This window comes from Chondrus crispus, genomic scaffold (assembly GCF_000350225.1).
Source record: "Chondrus crispus Stackhouse genomic scaffold, scaffold_267, whole genome shotgun sequence".
Lineage (NCBI taxonomy): Eukaryota > Rhodophyta > Florideophyceae > Gigartinales > Gigartinaceae > Chondrus > Chondrus crispus.
The window spans coordinates 103,568-127,900 of record NW_005179149.1 but is presented as its reverse complement, the minus strand read 5'-3'; the positions used below and the strand labels follow the sequence as shown (position 1 = coordinate 127,900).

At 51.7% G+C, this 24,333-nt stretch overlaps 6 protein-coding genes; 2 read left to right on the top strand and 4 right to left on the bottom strand.

Moving 5' to 3' along the window:
- The window catches only part of CHC_T00005052001 (hypothetical protein), a 375-nt gene extending 182 nt beyond the window's left edge, over nucleotides 1–193 (bottom strand). Inside the window, exon 1 of the mRNA XM_005716479.1 lies at nucleotides 1–193. This exon is cut by the window's left edge and continues 182 nt beyond it. Within this exon, the coding sequence (XP_005716536.1) occupies nucleotides 1–193 (193 nt within the window).
- A 130-nt stretch (nucleotides 194–323) lies between these two features.
- On the top strand, nucleotides 324–1,666 carry CHC_T00005051001 (hypothetical protein). XM_005716478.1 is given in 2 exon segments: nucleotides 324–1,523; nucleotides 1,524–1,666. 1 exon segment carries the CDS (start codon nucleotides 324–326, stop codon nucleotides 1,521–1,523), a length of 1,200 nt encoding a protein of 399 aa, XP_005716535.1. The 3' UTR covers nucleotides 1,524–1,666.
- A 129-nt stretch (nucleotides 1,667–1,795) lies between these two features.
- Nucleotides 1,796–3,965, bottom strand: CHC_T00008851001 (endoglucanase putative cellulase family GH5). XM_005716477.1 is given in 2 exon segments: nucleotides 1,796–2,525; nucleotides 2,526–3,965. The coding sequence occupies 1 exon segment, from the start codon at nucleotides 3,963–3,965 to the stop codon at nucleotides 2,526–2,528; it is 1,440 nt and encodes a 479-aa protein (XP_005716534.1). The 3' UTR covers nucleotides 1,796–2,525.
- A 1,421-nt stretch (nucleotides 3,966–5,386) lies between these two features.
- Nucleotides 5,387–7,106, top strand: CHC_T00005050001 (hypothetical protein). XM_005716476.1 is given in 2 exon segments: nucleotides 5,387–5,587; nucleotides 5,588–7,106. 1 exon segment carries the CDS (start codon nucleotides 5,387–5,389, stop codon nucleotides 5,585–5,587), a length of 201 nt encoding a protein of 66 aa, XP_005716533.1. The 3' UTR covers nucleotides 5,588–7,106.
- Nucleotides 7,107–7,231: 125 nt separating this feature from the next.
- Nucleotides 7,232–7,953, bottom strand: CHC_T00005049001 (hypothetical protein). XM_005716475.1 is given in 2 exon segments: nucleotides 7,232–7,263; nucleotides 7,264–7,953. 1 exon segment carries the CDS (start codon nucleotides 7,951–7,953, stop codon nucleotides 7,264–7,266), a length of 690 nt encoding a protein of 229 aa, XP_005716532.1. The 3' UTR covers nucleotides 7,232–7,263.
- Nucleotides 7,954–7,975: 22 nt separating this feature from the next.
- Nucleotides 7,976–8,822, bottom strand: CHC_T00005048001 (hypothetical protein). The gene is made up of 3 exons (XM_005716474.1): nucleotides 8,792–8,822; nucleotides 8,078–8,671; nucleotides 7,976–8,007 (listed from the first exon to the last, which is right to left on the bottom strand). Exons 1-3 carry the CDS (start codon nucleotides 8,820–8,822, stop codon nucleotides 7,976–7,978), a joined length of 657 nt encoding a protein of 218 aa, XP_005716531.1.
- Nucleotides 8,823–24,333: the final 15,511 nt, after the last annotated feature.

The window sequence follows — 24,333 nt, the reverse complement described above, 5'->3', positions numbered from 1 at the left end:
CCTGTCCGCACTGCGTAACCTTGCTCCCCCCTCTCCCTACGCCCATGGCTGTGGAAGAGCCGTACCTCCCCCCGGAGATCATCAACTCCTTCGTCGCGGACGGCCTGGTCCCTCCCCCGTACGCGCACCGCACGGTCGTTGAGTACCGCGCGCACCTCCATCCGGTGCCGCCATGGCCGTCGCCCGTCGCCATGGACGCTGAGGCAGACCTCATCACCCCTCCGCACACTGCCCCGCGCCCAATAGCTGACGAGCAGCCCGTGCCGCCACCGAACCACGCGCAGGTGGATGCGGCGCTCCGCGCCCTGGGCAAGGTCCTCGACATGTCCGGCATGGGCAGCCTGGATCCGCGCTACCTGTGCGTGCTCAGGGTGCACAGGCCCTTCTTTCTGGGCGGGAGGGCCCGTCCGGCAGCCATCGTGCGCAAGCCGAACGAGGGGCACGGCGTGCTAGCCCCTCTGGGGAACGCCTTCAACTCGTGGTTTGGGAAGCCCGAGCAGCCGTGCGAAACGCAGACCGCCCTCCTTTCATGGCATTGGGCTGAGGACTTGATTGCCGTCGCCACGGGCGCCCGCCTGGATCGCATATGTGCGTTCAGCTTTCAAAACGGCGTGTGGGAGATTGCGGGGCAGCGAGTCCCGATGTTTCAGGGGACCAGATGTTTGGCGTTCCGCCCGTTCGCGGGGAGGGTGCTGGCCATCGGGTGCGACGACGGCGTTGTGCTGCTGAGGGGGACGAAGACTGAGCACTTGCGCGCCCCAGGGCACACGCATGTCGTGTCGCTGGATTGGTCCTCGGACGGGAGCAAGCTGGCGACGGCATCGGCGGCGGATGGCTTGGTGAGGCTTTGGGATGTGGGGACAGGCAAGTCCATGGTCGTAGATCGCGGCGGCTTAGTCTGCTTTAGCCGCGGGGCGGGGGGGAGGTTTTTGTTCGTCGCCAGTGCAGTCAGCAACTTTTTCAGGCTGTGGTGCACGGAGACGTGGACGATGGAGAGGTGGGGATACTTGTCGGGGCCTGTGGCGGCGGTGACATGGTCGCCGGATGGCATGGCGCTGTTCTTCTCAACGCATGGGGAAAGTGCAATTCATGTGATCAGTATTGGCGGCCCGAGGATCGACGATGACACCAAGGTGATACATACCGAGCACACGGAGCTGCCAGAGAAGGGAGGGCCGGGGGGAACGCCGGTGCTATTGGAGATGGATAACACCGGGGAACGGTTGGCGGTCGCGTATGAGACGCCGCAAGAAGAGCTCGAGTCAGGCGGCGGGCTGCACAATGAGGATTTTAGAACTGACCCAAATAGAAGGCATGTAGTAGCGCTTTATGCAACGCAGTTGCAGCCGACGTTCAGGATTAGCCCAGTCGGATATGTGTCGGGGCCGGAGGAGAGTGGACCGCCGGTGGGGATTAAGTTTAACTCGAGGGGGAATGCGAACAAGTTGACGGTGCTGTCGTGCATGTGGCGCAGTGGGGATGTGACCTGTACACAACTTCTGTTCAACCCTTATCGACAATGAGCTTTTGGAGCTGGCAACATGTACTGCGGTACGTAATGAAGCTGCTTGTTGCTGCCGCAACGAAAACTACTACCTAAACTACTAAATCAGACTTTTCGCTTGCAGGTTTCGCCAACATCTAAAGCGGCTTGTTTCCGCGTCAATTTCGAGAATACTTGTTGCGCTGCGGTCGATACTGCTGCAATAGAATGAGTAATGCAATGCTGTACCCAGTGGTACAGTACTTTGGATAGTTTTCTCATGTTCCGTGCGAGTCAGGGGGCTCAGCTACCTCAGCGAGAACATTAGCACGTTGTACTGTACCCTTGGTACTACACTATGTACTGTACATTAGAATATTGGTAATTTGTTTTCTCTACTAGAGGTAAGCGACCCATCCTGAAACTTAAAACACTGCTTCTCAGCAGTGCCTCGCAGCAGGCTCCTTGAGCAACGCGAGATTTCACCCTAAACGCAGCTGCCTCCAACAAACTGTCCAGAGAAATTACTCCCTTTCTCAATCCTTTCTAGCTCATATATGTCCTATTGGACGCCGCGGATTCCCAAGCTCTCGTTTGTCCAGCGCTTGATCCTTGATTGAGACACAACCTTTAAGCAAATTCATAGCGAGAGGGCGCGACGGCCATGGCAAGGTAGCGAAGAATGCTGCATGTGCCCTCGTCATCAAGGGCATCATGTGACGTTACGAATGTGTCTCTTAGGGCTTGCCGGCTCTCCTTGCGAGAATCAGAAGAACCATCGTACGTTGGATCACAGGAATAAGACATCAGCCGGAGAGTGGATAATCTGACAGCTTAGCCCGTGCAGCTGTGGTCGAGTTCAGTTCCATTTCCACTGCAATGAAACGAAAACAAGAGTCCCGACTATGATTCGTCTCAATATTGGTCAGCTGACGACTGGATCTGTCTGTGTCATTCAAAGCCCAACAAGTTGTGAGAAGGGGCATTAACCGAGGTTACTATCTATTGCACTTCGCGAACGAAACAGAAACATGTCAACTTGTCACACTCTCCAATTTCGCCAATGCTTGAAATGGATAAGATAATCCTTCACTTTTGTTGAGGGGGCATCTGCGAGCATCGAAAGACGATTTTCCTCCGGAGTTCTCCAGTCCTCGTGAATCAAACCACCGGTGTCAACACTATCAGGATTAAGGCACCAGTAGAAGAAAGGTATGTTCCTGTCTTTCAAGTATCGAAAAAATTCTGATTGCCACTCCCTGTCCATGCCATGGTAGTGACCTCCCCACTCCCCGACGACAGTTGCAATCCCAGAGGCTTTGCTTGATTCACCAAAGTGGTCATCCCATATACTTGGCATGTTCTTCGGGAAACTGGCATCCTTGAAGTAAGATTGGTTGTGAACTGACGGGCCGTAAACGTGAGGGCTCAAGACAACCTTGTTCTTGAGTTTCAGTTGCGGCGGAGCATCCTGTATATCGCGCAAATTTTCAGACCAGAATACTTCTGTCTTCGTAGTGCTCTCCCTGCCTCCGATGCCTTCGATAAAGACTGTCCAACTGGGACATGTTTCGTGAACGCTGTCTCCAAGTCGTTCTGCAGCTCGCTTCCAGTCTCTAGACTTATCTGAGGAATTCCACACGGCATCCCAAGGTTCATTATAAAGATCTGCACCCAAAACGTTCCATTCGTCTTTGAGGTGGTTGCAAAGAATTTTCCAAACATAAACAAGGCGATCTTCAGGAACCTCTTTGGAGTACCACAGCCCCTTACTCTTGATTTCGTGGGATTGCAGTCGATGAACGTCCAAAAGAATCAAAACATTGTTGTGTGCTGCTTTCCGAGTAATAGCTTTCACAACATCAATATAGGAACGGCCAGTGAGTTCAGGGTTCTTAAAGGTAACCGTGTATCCAATTGGATTCTTGACAAGGTTCTCCACGGACAATGGCAAGCGGATTGCGTTGAACCCAAACTTGCTTGTAAACTCGAATATCTCATTGATAGAAACTTTGTCCAAACCAGCTGGCATTACCGTGGGAGCTTCCATCCCATACCACGAGAATCCCTTGATCATAAAAGGACTCTTGTGACCAACGTATAACACTCCATCGCGTGAGTACAGTCCCGGAGGAATCCCCATTTGCCTGAGGCGGGCTATTGCAATAGTATTGCGAAGGCAAAAAACAACAACACCGCAAAGGACAACAACTGCACCGAAGATAGTCAAAATTCCTGTTTTGGACTTTAAGAATTTCTTCAGGCCATTTTGCTCGTACGAAAATTGCCTTGATAGGGCAGGAAAGATTGTGATATTCCTATCCCACTCGTCTTCGGAATGAGAACGGCTGGGCAAACGACCATTACTGTCTTCCTCCGGCGAGATGAAACCTTCGTCCCCCGGCAAAACAGATGCCTCCTGAGTCCTTTCGGCCGTTGAATGCCCGGACAGCGCAATGTAATTTCGACTTCTCGTTGTCATTTTCACAGAGGCACTGTAGTTTTCGGTCCTGAGCGCAAGGTCTAACACAATCCCAGGGGGAGAAGAGGAAATGGAACTACAACACAGACACCTGCACTTGCATGAGCATAAAAAGTGAATCAATTCTTGTGATCAAAGTCGTAGACTTTGGATGGAAAAGCAGCCATCGGCATTCGTCACATCAAGCCATGGACTCTTCTAATCCTGCCGATCGGCCCGATCGGCACTACAGTATCGCATGAACGAAAGGCATAACGAAACTCTGAGTGCCCAACCCAGCGGGCTGCCGCGCTAATACTGTAAGATTACTTTACAACTGCCTTCCCTCGCCAGGCCATTGTGGGGGGGGGGGGGGGGCTGTCCACACATATGATGGGCCCGTGCACAGTTGTAACTTGTGTCAAGGTTGCCAGCTATCGAGCGTGGCTCGATTTGAGACGTGGCGCGAGGTGCGCGGATACACTAAGTGCAGACGCCCGCCCTGTGATATTGCATCGGCCCCCCCTGAAAGTTAGAAAAATAAACCAATCAAGTGCACACAACGTTTACTACACACTACGTCCGTACTTAGTCACGTCTCTCCCAGCGCCTTACTGTTAAAGATTGGGTGGACATTGGGAGCTGATTCGGGATACAGTTGTAAATCTATGTGGCTCGACACTGCACCTCGGCGTGAACAGTAGCAGGTCTACGACGGATGACAGGGGTTCTAATCTACGAACAAAGAGTGAGAGCACAGTCGCGCTCGGAAACCCAAATGGCTGGTTTCCTGGTTGCTCAGGTTTTTGATGGTATGCTATCCTCTGCCCTTCCTTACTCTAGTATTTGCCTCTAGAGTCGCGGTTTAAATAGACGCCGTCTATGCTTAATTATCAGTACCGTTCTTGCCGTAAGGTCGCGTACTTTCGAATGCTATCTTTTTGTTGGACGTGTCCCACGCCCAACTCTTTGTATTGCCGATAGTGCATGTGTCCTGTTTGTATATGGCGGCCGTTGGTGCTTTACCAACACTGCCTGTGTTCAGGTGGCATCCGATCTGCTGATCAACCAACACTGCCTGTGTTCGGTTTCTTTGAAATGCACATTGCAATTGATCGTGTTCCATAGTGTCTTACAGTCATAGTGACATTCAGTATTCCACAACAGTACACTGATCACAGTATTTAACCCAGACACACAAAATAGTGGGCGCCTCCTGAAACCCATAATACACAAATTGTGTGTACAGTGCAACCTCCCAATAAGGGTGTGTCCACCGGTGCGCTGCAAACGCAAAATCTGCTGCAAAAAAATTTTGCAGCACAGTTTTAGAGAAAAATGTGTGTCCACCGGGACGAACGCTATAATACTTTGCAGTATTTTGCTGTATAATTTTAGTGTTTCTGCTGCAAACGTTTTTTTTGCAGCAGATTTTTAGCGCAATGCTAAAAAAAACTGCAAACTGCAAACGGAAACGTCCTACTATTTGGCCTCGAAATCAAAGGTCTCCAGGGTCACAGGTGGGGAAGGCGTCCCAGTTCGCCACACCTGTCACGGTCGCACACTCTGCGCTTGCGAATGCGACCAAATGGCGACCGTCTTGCCTGACAATGGCGATAGCGTCGAGGAGGGAAGAGCCCTAGCGCGGGGCTTGGGCCGCGCCCATTGCGCGGCACCACGCCAAGGAACAAGGGCGGAAAAGGCCTGAAACTGAACGCAGTGGAGGCAGTAGCCGTCTGCAAGACTGCGGTCGCCGCCATGACAGATCCGGTCATAGGCGCGGACCAAAAAGCCTCAGACATTGAGGCCCTACTGGCAGTGGAGTTTTTAAAGCACCAGCCGGGCGGGCACCCTGAGCCCGGCCGGCGCGACGGAGGCCCGCTTGACGACCGCCGATGGACCGGCCGTTCGGGGAGATCGCTGTACAAGTACTACAAGGACATCAGGAGATGCTGTCGAAAGTTTATGGCCGTTTTCTTGCGCATAGACGCCATGAACCTCACGGGCAGCCCTACCGAGGAAGACGTATGGCGAGCAGCAACATACTCGTACAACAAGGAGAAGTTCATCCCATCAACTATGTACGACATCTTTAGGAACAAGGAGTATGACCTGGGGCCGCCGTTTCCCTATCTGGACGCGTACCGGTGGCTGATGATGCACTCCAGAGTGCTCGAAGTTGGTGATGCTATCGCCAGCCCGACTGATCAAGCTGCAGGCATTTCAGCACCATCTGCGAATCGCGACGACACTGCTAATGCCACTGGGTATATTGAAGCGCCCGAGATTATACGCCCGAGCGATGACAGGGGGGCTGAGAGGCCGCAAGGCAGGAAGTCCGCCAAGAAGAGAAAAGCTGAGGCGTCATCGTCCGCCCTTGAAGATCTCGCGTCCTCAGTGCAGCAATAAGCAAGGGCTACCACTGCGATTAGGACTACAGATGCGGAGGGGCCCCACGGCAAAAGAGCGCGAACCCGAATAGCTCAGCAGAAGTGGCACCTACAAGCTCTGCAAACCGTTTTTGCAGACTCGATGGGCGGCACCGAGGCCCAGCAGTTGTCCTTGGCCAAGCATATCCGAGAGGGTGTCATGCGAGATCTGAGCATCGCAAAAGAGGCCATGCTGGAGGCATCAGCATCACCCTCAGGCTGCGAGCCTGAGGGTGATGCTGATGCCTCCAGCGATGATGATGTGTATTTGTGCGCAGTTGGGCGTGAGAAGTGTATCATCCGGGGCGCCAGCTGCCCCGAAAGGTCTTCCAAAAACGTTGCGTGCCCCAGCTGGCCGCGAAAGCTGCACGACGCATGCGCAAATGCGATATGGGAGGAGGCGAGACGCGCTTGGGAAGAAGACTACAAATTCTGCTCCGCTGGCTGCTATGAGTCAGTTGCCAGCACTACTCGCAGTGCAGATCTGTAGCGGCGCTCGCGTGCGAGCCCCCTTGTGAGGAGCAGAACGTGGAGCAACGGGCAAGCAGTCTTTGTTGTTGTTCTGAATCCAAATGGTCGAGCGGTGCGTCTGTTCTATAGCCTTCCCCTTTTGCGCACCCGGATGGGGCAACGAGCGCGAGTGGCGGGGTCGCTCGCGCGCGGTGAGCAGTGAAATAAAATAGAGTAGCCTCTGCCTCTTTGGAAAGAGGAGGCAGAGGGCAATTGTTCGCCATTCCGTTTTTCAGACGCGACACCAGTCGCCGCGTGGACCCCCCCCCCCGTAGTCAGAACAACGTCGCTCATCCAATCCGCTGACGCTTTCTCTTTTTCTAGGCACAATGTGAGGCCGGAGTACTGCGCTGTCAAGATCGCTTTATTTCTGCTACGCACTACGAGTCTGCCCCAGAGACTCGCCATATATGATCTTGGAGAGCCTCAAGAAGAGCTTGCTGCTGTTGGAGATCATCGGTTCCATCCACGTGTGTTTCCCAAAACTCCCGCAGCTCAGCTTCGCTGGCAGGCTGCTGAGGTCTTACCACACGCATGGCATCCGCATCTACGCGCATTATAGGGTCCGCGTATCCATCACGGCGGGCAGCAACTACCATATTATGTATGATAGCGCAGGCTTGAACAACTGCCCGCATGTCCGCTTTTCGATAAAGGCGAGATGGCTGAAAGAGAATATTGAATCTCTTGAAAAGAACTCCGAAGAGCCTTTCCACAGACTTGCGCTCTGCTTCTTGCCTCTTTGAATATAACTTGCCCTTTGCAGTTGTTGAATATGGTAGCGGAGGGGCGAAAATTCTAAATCGTGGGTATATCCCATCGACTAGATAATAGTACCACGTCAACGATAGGCCCTCCACGATCCCTTGCGACCTCTGCGGTGGCCATGACCCGGCGCGAATCGCATTGAATAACGGCGACTCGGAAACAATAGATAAATCGTTTGCCGCACCAGCTGTACCAAAGTATAGCCACCAGATATACATATCGAAGTCACAAATTGCTTCTAGTCTAACTTCGGGCTTGCCTCCCCTTCCCTTGAAGGCGCCGTGATCTGCTGTTGGACACATGCCCCATACCCGCCCGGCGCAGTCACAAACGCCAATACACCCTGGAAATCCGCGCTTCGCGTACTCCGCTTCAATGTATACCAGCTCTTCCGGCGTTGGGAGGCGCAAGTACTCCCCCTTAAACTGCGAGACGACAGCCTTGCAAAAGCTCTTCGAGCACTCTGCGTTTGCGGACTTTGAAAGTCGGTTGTACTTGGTGATCGCTTGGCCAGACACTCCGGTTGCCAGTTGCCAGATCGCTGCAACAACTTTCCGATCTGTGCTTGCCCCGAGCAAACCGGTTGCGTCAGCGCGCTGCTCGAAGTACTGCGGCATGTTGTGCAATACTCCTGCCCGCAGCCGCGGTATACAGATCGGGGCATGCGGAAGTCTCTCTCGAACTCGTCCTCGCTGAACACTGGCGGCCTCCCATCCAGACCGAAATAGTCAGCCTGGAGCACCCGCTCATGCGCTGCTCTTTGTTTGTCGCGATTCGGAGCCCTTCCGGACCTGGACCCCTTTATCGCTGGCGCCGCCATATCAGTGATAGCCGCCACAATTGAACCTAGAATTGGACCCAGAATTGACGCGCCCGATGAATCGTGAGATGAGAAAAGAGATGAGGAGCTTGTTGAACTCGGCATTGCCATGGCGCGGCCACAGGGCTTGCGATGACTGCAATGCCTAGGGCTATGTAATAATCGGCCATGCTTACGCCCAAGGTGGTACTTGATGTTGTCTGATGTGCAATCGTGATCGGGGAGGATAGAACGTTTAGAGCACTAAACCTCGACAACCGGTGGACTGCACACACAGAACTGCAAAATTCGTTTAGAGCTATCCAGTCACTACATTACACGTGGGATTTCGTATAGCGCAATTTTTGGCATTTGCAGCGCACCGGTGGACACACCCTAAGAGTGCTGTTCGGAAAAGACAAAGATACCCATAGACAGAGATTTATCAGGGCCGTTCCTAACGAAGAGTTAGGTGTGCTAGCACGCAAGCACCCTGACATTTGGCATGAATGGATTGGTTGAACGGGAGTAAAAGCATTTCCAATAATTTTTTCAACCAATACATTCATGCCAAGTTTCAGGGTGCTCCGGTGCTGGCACGGCGAACTCTTCGTAAGAACGGCTCTCACTACGGGAGGCGTTATTATCATAACTGTGTCCTAAAAATCACTGATTCTCGTTTGACAAAATTCCTCCCGCGCTTGACGTTTCAGTCCCCGTTGCACCTTTTCCAACCCCCGTAGAACCGCCCCAGAGGTGTCATAATTGCTCATAATGACGTGAGCAGAAGCCAAAATGCGCAACTGCTTACAAAGGGGAGGCATAAACACTTCCTCATCGCCTCCTTCTTCTCTGTTCCCCGAATCTTCTTCGAGACCGGAGATAAAGGCAACCAGATCGCGGTCTGTGACTGGCTCTGTAGACTCCATTCCTGATTTGTGATGAAGTGGGTACTCCACTCGCATTCGCTCGCTGCTATCCTGTACAACTTGATCAATTTCGATGTCAAGTTCGCGACGGCCACGGTGCAACACCATTTCACCGTTCACATCAACATTCTCACCTACGACTTTGGTGTGACACCAGCAGTTTCGAATAACCCTACTATCCATTTCTTCCCATGCTTTTTTATCCAACGCATACCTTGTAGCACATCAACCTTGTACATATTCTTCTCTCCCATATCAATAAAGTCAAGAGCTCTGCCCATTTTCAATCTCCTGTAGCGACACTTCAAAGCAGCGATAATTCCCGCATCGCATGGCTGCATGATTGATGTGGTATTCGGAGGAATGAAAACAATCTTCGTGTTGGACAAGTTCAATGTGTCAACCTCTGTCATCGTTCCATGTGTGGAACAGTTGTCTAGCAAGAGAAAAGCTCTCCTTCCTTTCTCAATCATCCTTTAATTGAAAATTTGGAGCCTCTCAGAAAAACTGCCTTTTTCATCCAAGCCTTGGCATTATCTCTGTAGTCGAACCCCAGCTCCTCGCCACTTTTTCCCCGAAAAGCACGTGGCGATCGAGCGTTTCCAATTATCCGCAAGGGAACCAAATCACTTCCACTAGCGTTGCAACAGACCAGACACGTGATTCTTGCCTTGTCCTTTTTAGGTCCACGAAGTTGTGTGGCGGCAATAGTCTTGTTGGGTGCTAATCGGTACTGCAGACCGAATTCGTCGGCGTTATAAATCTCGTCTAAATTGTAGCCGTCACGCATCGTCCTGATGATGAGAGGTAGTGCTCCCTCAGCCTCAGTAAACGCAGCCGATGCCTGCTCGCCATGATATGATATGCGTCTTAATCCATGCCTTTTCTTAAACTTTTGAAGCCAGCCGTTGGAAAAACGGAGCTCTGGAGCCGTTTCGTCGTTCGTTGTCAATTTCCAAAGACGTTCTGCCTTCTGCTTGATGATATTATCCGAAAGGGCGATATTGCGGCTTGCGCAGTCGCTGATCCATACAGCAAGCGCTTCATCAAATCGTGAAGACAACGGGTTCCGAAGAGATTTCGAATTTGTGGATGCACTCGCCTCTAGGTTGCTGCCCATTTTGACAATGCGCGAGACAGTAGACTGCGTAACAGGTCGGTTGAGTTTAAAGTAACGACCTGCCCATTCTCCAACAGAACGCTGGTCACAGCGTTCCCCGTTGCGACGGCGAAGATCATACTCGGCAAGCAGCTCTTTTTGCTGAGCGATAGTAAGGCGATTGCGTTCTGACATGACTTGAGCGGGATGGGGGAGAAGGGAAATTGTCAAGGAGATGAGATGGGCTGCTGCCTGCGACCGCACGCGCTATGCAAGACCTTGGTGGGTATCGTGAATAAAAAGGCGGGAGTTGGTCGCCCAACACATACCTGTTGGCGTCGTGTTCTGTGACCACTACTGTATCTGTAGTGCAATGCGCCTGTCAGGCAGAGACCGCGGTCCGATGGTCCAGCAAAAACAACAACAGCAACAAAAAAGAAGAAGTGCCGACGGCACAGCGCTACGGAGTGTCCGACTCTCCCTTCTCCGTTTAAACGAGCTTTCCACTCGTAGTAACTTAGATCCCTGATAGGGGGGGCACAGAGAAATAGCCCGGCCCGGGATCGATGTGGTAGAGACTTGCGAAGAAAACTGCTCGACGAGTGTGGGGTGCGGAGCGTACTTAGGTACCCTGGTTCCACTTGGTTGTAAGGCCAATGCTCGTTGAGCTTCTTCGCCACCTTGTAACGCGACAAAGCCTTCGACGGGGGCGTCGCAACGCAGCCCGACGGAATGAAACGAAAGTAGCAGCGCTACGTCAACTGTGCCGCCCGATGACTCGAAACACCTACACCGGTTCGGTCGCAACCGAGGCCGATGGCACCAACACTGGCTTGTAACGCGACAAAGCCCTTCGAGGGAGACGTCGTTCCAACAGTCTCCGTCAGAAAATGGGTCACAGTAGCAGCGCTACGTCAACTGTGTCGCCCGATGGCAAAGACACCTACACCGGTTCGGTCGCAACCGAGGCCGATGGCACCAACACAAGATAAGGGAAAATAGGTAGAATTAGAGATAGAAAAGGATAGGGAAATAATGGAAAAGGAAAGGGAACCCCCGAGCGCAAAGGATAAAGTAATCTGTAGTTAAAGGGAATGTCTTGTAAAAGACGGACTTCGACCAAGGCGATATCAGACTCTGGCAACTCGGGTTTGATTGGGAAATCAAAGAAAGAGGAAGGGGACCCCCGAGCGCTGAAGGATGCCGTAGGCTTAGGTAAAAGGGAGCGTCTTGGTAGAGACGGACTTCGACCAAGGCGACATTCAACTCCGGCAACTCGGGTTACCTTTACTGACTTGGTGGTCAGCGGGCTAAGGTATATATCGCCCCGCCGGAGCCACTACAGGAGCTCGCGGTGCTAGATCTTAGATCTAATCTAGTGTCAGCCAAATTAATACTGACTAATTAGCTAAATAAAATTAATAATTAAAATGAAAACTGTGCAAATATTCACACGTGTGTCCCCCAATCCCGGACTACAGTATTCACATTCCAACTTAATTTCTTTTCCCTTCACCCCCTTGTAGAGCCCCATATTGCACTACACGATCCTTATTCGAAATGGTCTTGCTTCAAAATTTTAATTAATATTCAATTTGTTTTCGCGAAATCAACACACTATTTCCGTATCCAGATGACCTGCCCATACCATCTCAGATCACACTTTTTCTTAGGGGAAAGACGGGTGGTATTCATACTGAGGGGTGAATTACTATCGAGGGAGTACTATTGGGAGGGCTGACTGTACACAAATCACCATTTTTGTGTACATCACTGTAATTTGTGTATGCACAAATGACAAAACTGGTATAGGCTCGACCACGGACGAGGCAAATGTGCAACATACACAAATCGCATTTTTGGCGGGAATGAGAGCGAGAACGGGATAGCATCCTCCGCCAACAAGCGCATCTCTGTCTTCCGCATTCCCGCCTCCAACATCCTCTATCCTCCAGCTCCCATCCCCCAGCTCCCATTTTCCAGCTCCCATTCTCCAGCTCCCGCCAGCATGCCCACGGGCGCGGGGGCGTCATGTCCGGCACTCGCGGCGTGAAGCGCCACGCGTCATCGGCGATTGGCGGCATCGGTAGGATGCACGGCTCGACGTCGACAGACTTAAGCCAGTACGCCGCGCGCGATGTGCGGTCGTACTCCACGGCCATCATGTTCAGCGGCGGTTTGGCCCGCCGGAGCTCCGGCGGCACGTGCACGTCCAGCACGCGCACACGGTCGCCGCTGGTCACGGCACACGCGAGCAGTGTCAATCTATTGACAACGACGCGCGCTCGCGCGTGTCGGGCGCATCGAGCAGGGGTGGGGTCGACGGCGGGAAGGCGGGCGGATCACGCGGCGCGGTCTTGGAGACGTGAACGAGGCGCAGAGGCATGCGCTCCATGGGGAATGGAGTCCCGGCCTCGAGGAAGAAGCGCATGGTCACGACGGGGGCGATGACGGCGACGTCCTTGTGGCGGCTGAAGACGTAGGCAGCGACGGAGTCCTCGGCAACGTCGCGCTCGACGCCGCCGCGGGCGTGGACCTCGGTGAAGCCCTTGCAGAAGTGCACAGGGACGCCCGGGACGAAGGCGCCGTTGGCGAGCCACCAGCGGGGCACGAGGGAGGCTGCGAGCGAAGAGGGGGTGGCGGCAGAGAGCGCGTGCTGGGGTGGGGCGATGCCGAGATGACGGCGCGCGAACGAGGCCCAGATGGCCGGGTCCGTGACGGCGGCCACGGTGGTGCTGCAAAACTGGGAGCAGAGGGTGGTTTCGGCGGGGATCATGCGGTCGAGAAAAGGAAGGAGGACATCGTGCGGAAGGTGAGGGAGCGCCTGCTATTACTTTCTTGGCGGAGAAGCAACAGCAGCAGCGCAGATGAGGGAGGCATGCCTTCTCAGGGATATACCGGTCGGTTTCGCGTCTCGTCCGCAGAGCCCTTCGATGCCATTGAGTAGGAGCAAAATTACTGCTCGTCAGTCAGTGGAGAAATTTGTGCACACGAGTTTCAGGGGTGAAACAGAAGCACATTTCTAGATTTTGAGAAGTTTGTCAAAAAAATGTGTACTGCACAAAAATAGTTTCAGGAAGCGCCCAGTATGGATTCAAAATTAATATGGTCCAGATAAATTGTTGTGACCAGCCCAGCCCTTCTCCTCCGCTTGTCAACCGGGCGTGCGATATGGATGCGCCGTGATATGACTGATATGCACTCCGCCCGGTGCAATATCGCTGTATTGCACTGGGTCGGGTGCCATATGGAGATATTTCACTGCATTACATGCATTGTTTATTTATTGGTACTATTATACAGTGCTCTAATGCCAACGGTAATAGTTGTGCAAATTGATGGTAAATGTACCACCAGAAATCGCACCGACATCAGACAGAACAGTTGTATGCCTTTCAGACAGCTGTCCTGTCTGACCATCGTCTCTGACATCATTAGGTAGATCCTCCCCCTTGTCAACTCCCGAGCCACGTTCTGGTTGCTTTTGATCTCCATCTACTGGCTCATTGTTTTCTTTCTCGCAGAGGGCTTCCTTTGCAGCATGGACAATCTTGGTATCCTTCTCTGTTTTTCCAAAAATAGACCGCTGTTGTCGCAACCCCAACTTTCCCCGCAGGTTATGGTAGTTCTTGAGCGACATTAAGTCGCGATGCCCTGTTCGCATTGCCACATTGGCGTCCGAAAATCCGGACTCAAAAAGCATCGTCACCACCGTTCCTCGGAGCCCATGCGCGGTCATACCGGCTGCAAATCCACTACCCAATACTCCAGCGCTAGTGCATACCTCCTTCATTATCTTTGAAAAAGAGTTTCGTCCCAAGTGCTGCCTTTTAAAAAACTCATGCAGGTTTTTCCTTTCGGGTTCACTGCCAAAAAGAAACGATCGGACTTGTGCGAATGGTCATGTAGTCCTCAATATCCTGAAACACATTAAGCGTACCATCAAAGGCATTGCGATCCCACACGCAGACTTCCGGAGGCCCGCCACGAACAGCATTCCACCCTCCGGCATTACTTTTTAACGCGCCGATGCGGCTGCCAAACACCCCAGATATAATCCAAACAAGCTCTCCCTCCATTTCCATCTTCTTAAACTGTCTTAGTGTTAAAGATGCTAGAGAAGACGGGCGCATTGCGGTGACCAGCGCGACGTCAAATATCAGCCGAGCTTGAAATCCATACGGCGTTTGGCGAGAGAGAAACCGGGAGTTGTACAAAGTCGATAAGTCGACTTGAGAGAGCGTGTTGTGGTTTTCGACAAAAATACCTCAGCTCTGCTGCTCCGAAAATCTGTTATCGATGACAGACATCAGACCATTTTTTGGGCGCGCGAACACCGGACCCTCCAACAGCTTAATATTGTAACCCCATTCTTTTGCGAATGCCCTTTGAATTCCCATGATGTTGCTTTTCATAGTCGTTGGCTTTACCTCTTCCCCTCTTCCTGATCTATAGTTGACTGCAAATTCGATTAAATAGAACCTGACGCGATGGAGCTGCTGAGTGGTCCACTTTGCGAAACCAGGGAGGAAGAATCCGTTCGCGTCGTCTTGGAATAGGTGTCTGCGAGCTGGATCCATGTCCTCACTTGATGGCTCACTTGATGGCATTTTTTGGGGACTTGTTACAGTAAGGCTGTTGCTGCAAGTGAGGAACCGGACCAGAGCCCGCAGAGAAGTAGTGTTTGCACGTACGGTGTTAGCCGGCGTCCGGGTGCCGATGTACCTCATAGCGGCAGCAGAGTGCGATGGGACTGTGTCTGTAGTCCCGGCGTTTTTGGAAGGCCAGCGCAGGGAAGCGAAAAGAGAGACGGGAAGTTTGGTTTTGCGTCTAAATTGAAGGTCCATGGAAACTCGTCAAGGTTATCAGGAGAGGGTGTGCTTGGGACGGATGATGTGGAGCTCACGGTAGATGCAGTAGAGAAGGAAGAGGGCGTAACTCTGGTCTGGGCTGCGGCGTATATACCGTGCCTGTTTCATGGACTACATGTACAAAACATTATGCCTTGTAGTCGTAGCAAAACGTCACTTCCATGAAACAGCCACGTCCTACCTTACTGATTACAGTATGTGGCAAGCCTTTATTAATTCACAAAATTACATTACACTGGTGTAATGATATCGCACGCCCGATTGACAAGCATGTTGTCCACTGCGCCCTCGTGCGGATATTCCGCCTCGTGCTTAATATGATGCCCGAGTCTTGCCGAGGGCATCATGTCAGCACTCGGCAGAATATCTGCATTCGAGGCCGGTGGACAACGCACACTTATCATATTGCCGGCTAGTATGGTACAGGGGGTCCCACGCAATAGTGCTTTACCGGAACAGACCTCGACATATGGCACTATTTCGTGAATGGCACTTTACTGACAGCACCAAAACAGAATCATTTACATACAGTTGTGTGCTGTTTGAAGCGAGCGATCAGAGACGCAAGGCTTTGAAGGGGAATTCTAATGTACCTCTCAACAGGCGACAGCTGCGAACGTCCCTGCCTCCCCCTGTCCGCTCTCTCCTCCCTTGCACCCACTCTAACCCTCTACCCCTGCGACGCCCCGCCCAGATCTTCTCTGTTAAATTCAAACAGCATATCCCGTGCCCGCTGTAGGTGATGCGGCGCTACGTGTTGTACGACATGTGCAGCGGGACCGGCCTGCGCTTCACAGCGTCTAGCCCGCGCGCCGGGCTGGCCAAGAGCTTCATGGATGCGAGGCGATGCGTCGAAGCCGTGCGCCAGAGCCTGCTCGGGCCGCTGGGGGCATAACGCCGCTGGCGCGCCGCCGCAGCCATGTGCCGAGCTGGTCGCCTGCGGTGCGTTGTGTGTCCGAGGTGCGTGTGGCCACGTTGCGCGAAGGGAGAAGGACGCCGAGGATGCTCCAGCGGTACCTTAGGTGCATACACGCTCTACCCCAGGTGCATATCCACTGCGGAGGCATTCCAAAACATCTCTGAAGGCCTTTAATGTGCGTGGCGTGTATAGCGAACAACGAAGAGCTCGTTTATTTCATTTGTTAGGGAAGAAGTCGTTAATAACAGCCTACTTAGAGGCTGCATTTTTTTGATGTCTCCCTTGCGGCTGTGAAAGCCTTTTTCGCCTTACGTAGATACATAGAGGCCTCCGACACATTACAATTATACGCTGAAGACTCCACAGTACTGAACATCTCTGCGATTTGCAAAGAACTGGGAACCGCTTGCACCACTGTTCTACTATTTGTATCACTGTCTGCTTCATCACTGGAGAATATGGCTGCATTCCAAGGCTCGAAACTGTCCTGTAATAAGTCATCCATAGCGTCGTTTACAATTCCTTCTCGCACAGCGCCATGCTCTTCGACATCAATCAATCCTTCTATAGCATCACTTCATAAATGTGAATCGCGATAAATATCTAAACAATCATCGTTGGACACATTCGGGATGAGAAATTTCATCATTGATTTGATGTCATCAAGTACTTTCTGCTCAACTGCTATACGACGTGATCTCATCTTCCCATGTTCTGCCGTTAATGTGGCCTGCCTTTCTAACGGCAAAACATCGGATTTCACCCAGCAACGTGCAATTGTTTGCTGGGTGACATCCTTCCAGGTATCGAACACCATCTCTGCCACGTCGAGCATATGAGGGTCATATCCCTCCCGAATGCCTTTCGTGCCCGGCTTCATTTTTTGTTGGTGCCTCTCTTCTCTGCGCGCTTCTCAATGCCAATCACAATTTGTTTCAACATGTGGTGCCTGTACTTACTTTTCCATGATGAAATGATACCCCGCTCCATCGGCAGGTGAACTACAGTAAAATTTGGGGGAAGGGTGTCAATTTCTATTTGCCCTGCATGGTCAACTATGTCATTGCAGTGTGGACCGCAGTTGTACATAACAACTATAACGGGCTTAGATGTTCTCTTCCTTATGAAAGGAACAAAGACATTATTGAACCATTTCTTAAATGTTACAGAATCCGACCATGCATTTTGTTGACTGAAGTAATGGGCAGGGGGATCACCCAGCCGAAAGCACCGGGGATTCGTGGCCCTGCCGATGATTGCCATCGGCAGCTTGCATGTACCATCCGCATTCGTCCCAACATACGCCGTGATCCTGTCTTTCGCACTCATTCCCTTGGTACCACGAACCGATGCCTTTTTTTCATAAGTGCATATATATGTGCGTCGGGGAATAAGATTAAAAAATAAACCAGTCTCGTCCACGTTGTATATATTTTGCAATTCATATTCGCGGAGCTTGGCCCTCAATGTAGCAACACCCACTGCGACGCCTGAAATCTAATCACTACCGGCCTCGCCATGGAGGGCGACAGAGCGCAAGCCATGTCTCTTGACAAATTTGTCTGTCCATCCGCGTGAAGCAGAAAAGTGACGGACGGCACATGCTTGTGACTCAGGTAGATCTTTACGTAATAATTTGTCTCGAAAGTATATTGCTTTTGCCGCAATAATATTATGCGTGACGGACATTTTGGCGGAACAGGCAAGAGATATGAAGGACATAATACCGGATTCCAGTACAGGGAATGGGGCCTCCCTCACAGTCTTTGCTGTGAAGAAAACGTTTCACGGTTTCTGCTTTTTTCGTCAGTGATTTAAGATTTCTAGCAATATTTGTTACAGTGCGCCGCGAGACCGAATATTTCTTCATGATGTGGTGGGCGGAGTGTCCGATTTTGAGTAGGCGACCGGCCTCAATGTTTTCATTACGAGTGGGTCGCGGGCGAGATGTTCGAGAGGAATTTAGATGCGAGGATGGTTCTTGAGTCGGAGGTCCGATAACGGTTCAAAAGTTGTTTTCAATGTGTCTCTCAGCAAGCGATACAATGGGGTTTCGCTTATAGACAAAACGGATGCGGTTTCGTCACTCCGCTTTCCGCCGTCGCACCTTCGACTCTGCAGTCCTGCTACTACTGAAGCCACACGTGTATGAACACGTGTAGGAAGTATGATAACCGTGCCATGGCGTTTTGCATAGCACTAATGCGTGGGAGGCACTAATCACAGTGACACTATTGCCCGACCCCCCCTGTATTACGGATGATTCCAACCGGTTTGGCCCTCAATTAAAACGGTTTGTGGGAGGAAAAGCAGCTGTCCCATGAGCTGCAGGCCATTATTGCGGAACAACGCAATAATTTTGATGGTGCGCCAATCGAATGAAGAGTCGTTCTGTAGCAATGCGTATGATGACTGCGTCCAGGTTACATTGGCTACCAAAAAATAAAATGGTCCAGATTATTTGGAAATTCCACTCTAATTAGCCTGGATTCAAAATTAACATACTCCAGATTATTTCATGAGTGGATATCGAAAAGTGGGCTTCAAATTTAACCTGGTCCAGGTTAAACACTGTGATCATGTGTTGTGGTTTGGGGAGCTCAAGGATGTTTTCTATGGAGGGATAGCGGTGGCATCCTTTTTCAGCACAAATGGTGGCTCTTCACTGCTTCTTTTCCTTAGTTATCGCTGCATCTATCGCTCTTAAGTACGTATCGCGTCGCTTGTATCGTCTACTTCCGCATTGCGCTCTGTCTCTTTTGCAAGACTTCGGTCTCGCTGCATTGCTCTTCGTCCGTGCTGCGTTGCACGTCGCTGGGTGCTTTAGCTCGTATCTGATCGCTGTATTGCGCAATGCATTTTCGCATTCTGTTCACCTCATCCTGCCTGATGAGTTTTATTCGCTTGTACACTTACGCTCCTTGCTTACCCTCATCACTGAATACTCTTCAGTATCTCAGCATTCATATTTGCAGCGCTCCTTCGTTTCTTGCTTCGCGTCCGTTCCGCTCGCAATGCTCCTTCCACATCCTTCGTCCGCTTTTCTGCATCTCGACGTGACACCATGACGTTACATTCTTGCTGAAGGCATGGTGACGTATTGGTATCTACGCACTAACTTGATCCAATCTTAATGATATAATCCATTTGCATTTCCGCAACTGTAGTGTACACGATATGGTCCAGTGTTGCCTCGGCTGCCATGGCCCGTATGCCCTATCACAGCTCGGCCCTATCATGCACACCCAAATATGTTTCGTTAACGCCCGTCCTGTGGTATATCATCGCCCCCCCTCCCCCCTTAAAGTTAGATAAAATAAGTAGAAGTGCAGATGCATTCATGAGTGACCGTTAGGTCGCGATGCTTAATGCCAATGCTCGTATTCGAATGTAGAGTCGCATTCGTAACGGACGAATGTATTCTGCGCTCAGTGCATTTGCAAGTGCATGGTGCACTCGAGGAAGCTCCAGAATAGCGAAGCTGATCAACGCTCTATTGGTCTATGAAAGGAAGAAAAAGTGGACCTCCTCGGTGAGAAAGAGGTAGGCGAGGACTGGTGCCGAAAAGTGTATCCTGTAAGATCCTCTCTGCCCCTCCTCTGCTTCCTCAGGCGTGCCAGTCTCCAGTCTCCCGCTACTACAGATTTGTAGCGCAATGTGCCTGTCAGGCCGGAACCAGGGTCCAACGGTCCAGCGACAACACAACCAACAAACAAGAACCAACAAGAGTTGCCGACGGCACAGCCCTACGGAGTGTCCGATTCTCCTTTTCCCTTTAAGTGGGTCTGCGGCCCACAGTAGCTCAAGTCCCTGATAGGGGGGGGGGGGCAAAAGGAAAAGGCCCGCTCTGGGACGAATGGTGGTAGAGTCTTGTACAGGCAGCTGCTCGGCGAGTTCGGGGCAGTGATTAGGAAGCCGTGCCCGATGGGTCGTAAAGCCAATGCTCGCGGAGCACCTGTTACACCTTATACCCTTGATAAGGTCTTCGACGGGGGCGTCGCAACGCAGCCCGGCGGTAATTAGCAAACACGTAGCAGCGCTACACCTCCGTACTGCCCGATGGCAAAGTACCGACACCGGAACGGTCGCAACCTGTATCCGATGGAACCAACACTGTCCTGTATACACAACAGGACCTTCGAGGGAGACGTCGTCGCAACAGCCTCCGTCGGTGGACGTAATCAAGTAGCAGCGCTACACTCACGTGTCGCCCGATGGCCAAGACACATACACCGGTCCGGTCGCAACCAAAGCCGATGGCACCAACAACAAACAAAAGAACCAACACAAGAGCCCGATGACTCCAGTCGTCACAATGCGGATCGCAATCAGGCACTGTGGAACCAACACAAGATAAGGGAATAGAAATAGAGATAGAAATAGAAAAGGATAGGTGAAAAAAAGGAAAAGGAAAGGGAACCCCCGAGCGCAAAGGACAACGTAATCTGTGGTAAAAGGGGGCGTCTTGGGAAAGACGGACTTCGACCAAGGCGATATTCAACTTTGGCAACTCGGGTTACCTTTACTGACTTGGTGGTCAGAGGGCTAAGGTATATATCGCCCCGCCGGAGCCACTACAGTAGCTCGCGGCGCTAGATCCTAGATCTAATCTAGTGTCAGCCAAATTAATGCCAACTAATTAACTAAATAAAATAAAATGATTAAAAATTAAAACTGTGCAGTTATTCACACGTGTGTCCCCCAACCCGGACTACCTTTCATATCCAAATATTTTCCTTTCTTTTCACCCCCCTTTTCAGGTGCGTATTGCACTACAAGATTCACAGATATGCATCCAGAGCCCCAACGGACCTCGGCCAACGGACCGGTTGATGCACCGCGATTGACGGCCAAGACGGACAAGCTCAAGTATAGGACGGACGCGAGGATGTGTATGCAGAGGGTCAAAGTGTTTGTGAACGATGGTGATACAAAGGCCACAGATGTCGCGAATGGATGTTTTCATGCCGTATACGCAGGTATACCCTGTGTACCATGAAGTAATAGAGCCCGAAATTCAAATTGGAAAGCTTTCGCTCAGTCCAGACGATTATAACAAAACGCTGTCGTACCAAGCATATGAAGAAATCGTCGAGAAGATCCTCCGAATTGTCACTAAAGACTCGTCGACCGATGCCGCTAAACGCTTCATAACTACCGGGAGGAAGGTGTTTGGGTTTAAACGAAATAAGGTTGAAAGCTGCGCTTATTTTGTATAACTATTCGGAGGCATAGCTCAAGAGCATCTAAATTTCTTTGAGCACTCCCTTACTCATCTGGAGAAGCAGCACATTGCTCTTGTGTTGCTTGATAATGCAGACCTACTTGATACTGTATACAGAAACCTGCTCTTGATCCTGATAAACAACGCGTCTGATCCTTATCAACACAAAACGGAGATATCCAAAGTATCCTCTGATGTACTGGGACCTCCAAGCGTCTACAACTAGTCAAAATGAAATCCCAGATACAATGGAGTCGCAGCTATTGTGGTACAACTCCACACCGCGACCCCCGGCGGGAGATGAGAACCGCCGAGACGGGCGGTTACTACTGTAGTAATCGTGCACGCGCCCTCTGCGAGCACAGTAGTACCTCCACGGCGTACACGTGACACAACCGTTGGCGCCGGTCGTGGCCACGGGCACACGTGTGCGACCCATCCGGTAAGTAATTAGCAATTAGTGGTTAATGGCACAAATTAGCCAATTTAGTACAGTAGCTGGTATACAGTATGTAACAGCTACTGTAGCGGGACAGGTGTCCTGGCGTCCCACTTAGGGGTTAAGACCAGGGGCACCTGCCCCGTTCCAGTAAACGGGGGTAGACTCGCCTCCCTTCTCTTTACGGCTAAGTGCTAACACCGTTCCGGTTTTCCTTTAGTTCAGGCTTCTAACCCGTGACCGGCCGTCCGGATCTGACACCACCGACCGGCTGCGCGTCACCGGCCACGTGAGCCTTCCCTCTTTTCGAGTCCTTCCGTACGGTTCGCGCTCGCGTGGGTTACCCAGCGTCGCGCGCTCCCTTACCTCTAACCCCCCTCGTTCGGAGTGGTCGGGACGAAGGTAGTTATACCACAGCTATGTGTGACTGCTTTTAACAAACTGAATGTGTTGATCAAGCATTCAAAAACGTTTCTCTCACCGTTCATGTCCCGTAGCTCCTAACGATCCCGAGAGGCTCAACTTCCATCTCGATGACAGTATTGATGCTTCAAATGGTATTAGATCGATATATCGAGCCCAAAACGATCACGGTTGACGACCCACCGAAATTTATCGGTAGTCTGATTAGTATCAAGATTGGAAGATACCTAAACCGTGGATATTCTCACGAAGTGGTGGCACATGAATTTAAGAAGAATTCCAGACGCGCGGCATGTGGCTCTAAAGGTCACTGGGCACACGACAAACAGTGACCGCTGTACAACAGTTATCCTAAAGGAATCGAAGGTCTCCAGCGAACGGACGTTTGGAAGAACGAGCTTCGTCATTAAAGGCAGTCAGGTTCCATGACCAGATCAAACAGAATAACTCCGACTCGGACGAATCAGACGAACCCATGGACACAGTTATGGAAGAATGATTTGGTGATGCATCACCAAAACATTCTTCCGTGACTGAGTTTTAACTATTAGGGATCCAAAACCCATCTCAGATCCAGGATCCTCCAAATCGACTGCTGGCATATATGGAGCTGCCACGCTCTGTGATTTGCTTGAAGTTGACCAAACGGCGTTACCCCCTCACGAAAAAGTCACGCACAGTCGGGTAGAAAAGGGATTGGACCCAAATCCAATAGTTGGTCGATTGGAACTGAATGTCTTTGACGTGGAAAATCAACTTTGCAACAATATCTTCAATCTTATCCCAGATGATTCCTCCATAATGTTGAGATTGGATATCGGTAAAGACGCGATCCAGAATTGCACAACTGCACCACTCTTTTCGACCTTCCAACGTCCTACGGTCACCACTGCCCGTACTTTCAACCTATACATCGCTACAGATGCTTTTGATCCTCTGAGCCCTCGCCTTCGTATAGAGATCGTGCACACGATCGATAGACTATCACAGCTCCATTGCTAGTGAACCTTTTGGGATAACTCCTCTCGTCCATGGGTTGGGTGAGAGGCGGTGGATTCGCCGAGGGAGCACGCGACGCGGACCCGAGGCGCGCTAATTAAACCGGTACAGACGAACTCGCGAAAAGGGAGTGGCTCACTGGCCGATTACGAGCAGTTGCTCCGTGGTGCGTATACGGAGGCGAGCGGTAACGGGTTAGAAGCCATCGCGCGATAAACTTACCGAACGGTCGTATGTAGGCTCGAAAGGGACGGGGCGAGCTTGCCCCAGTTTACTGTTGGGAACAGGTGTCAGGTCTTAACCCCTCAGAGGGACGACTCGGACACCTGTACCAGTACAGTACCTGACGCCTAGTGGGTGTCGGGTACTGTACACAATTAAAATACTAGCGTCGCAATTTCGAACTACCGCGCGGATGCTGCCACTACACGTGTGCGCTGCCGTACACGCGTAATAGCTAATAACTACCGCACGGACCACACGTGTGCTACTGTACACGCGTAATACCTGTAGACTACCGGACGGACGACACGTGTGCTACTGTACAGGTACGCCGCACCACGACCGATCGGTACACACGCGCGCTCCCTACACGTAGGCGCGCCCGCCCACGTGTACACCGTGCTGGTCGCCAAGTTCATAACTTCCGCGCGCTACGGTCGTTATACTACAGACCCCGTTTCCTAGCTTTCGTTAAGTCCCCGTAGCGACCTCCCTCTTGACCACGCGGTCCCGTTCCGGACGTTCTCCCCAATTGCGCGCGATGCTGGGACAGAAACCCCTGCGCGCGGACGACCACGCCTCTTGGCTGGTTCGCGGCCTGGCGGTATATAACGACGCGGTCTATTCCGATTCGGGAAGTGCGTCCTCCAATCCCCCCCATGCGAACCAAACTGACCCCCCAACTCTCCCCCAGCTATTTTTCACGAACTCCGAGACTGCTTCCGACGACGACAGCGACATCTCATATCGCCATCGTC

What these genes read in the sequence shown, in the direction of transcription:
- CHC_T00005051001 (XM_005716478.1), top strand. Translation starts at nt 324, where the DNA reads ATGTCCGGCATGGGCAGCCTGGATCCGCGCTACCTGTGCGTGCTCAGG.
- CHC_T00008851001 (XM_005716477.1), bottom strand. Translation starts at nt 3,965, where the DNA reads ATGACAACGAGAAGTCGAAATTACATTGCGCTGTCCGGGCATTCAACG.
- CHC_T00005050001 (XM_005716476.1), top strand. Translation starts at nt 5,387, where the DNA reads ATGCTAAAAAAAACTGCAAACTGCAAACGGAAACGTCCTACTATTTGG.
- CHC_T00005049001 (XM_005716475.1), bottom strand. Translation starts at nt 7,953, where the DNA reads ATGTGTCCAACAGCAGATCACGGCGCCTTCAAGGGAAGGGGAGGCAAG.
- CHC_T00005048001 (XM_005716474.1), bottom strand. Translation starts at nt 8,822, where the DNA reads ATGCCAAAAATTGCGCTATACGAAATCCCAC. An exon ending in TGCGCTATACGAAATCCCAC is followed by an intron (nt 8,672 to 8,791) that starts GTGTAATGTAGT and finishes ATTGCACATCAG; the next exon opens with ACAACATCAAGTACCACCTT. An exon ending in TGCAAGGCTGTCGTCTCGCA is followed by an intron (nt 8,008 to 8,077) that starts GTTTAAGGGGGA and finishes GAGTACGCGAAG; the next exon opens with CGCGGATTTCCAGGGTGTAT.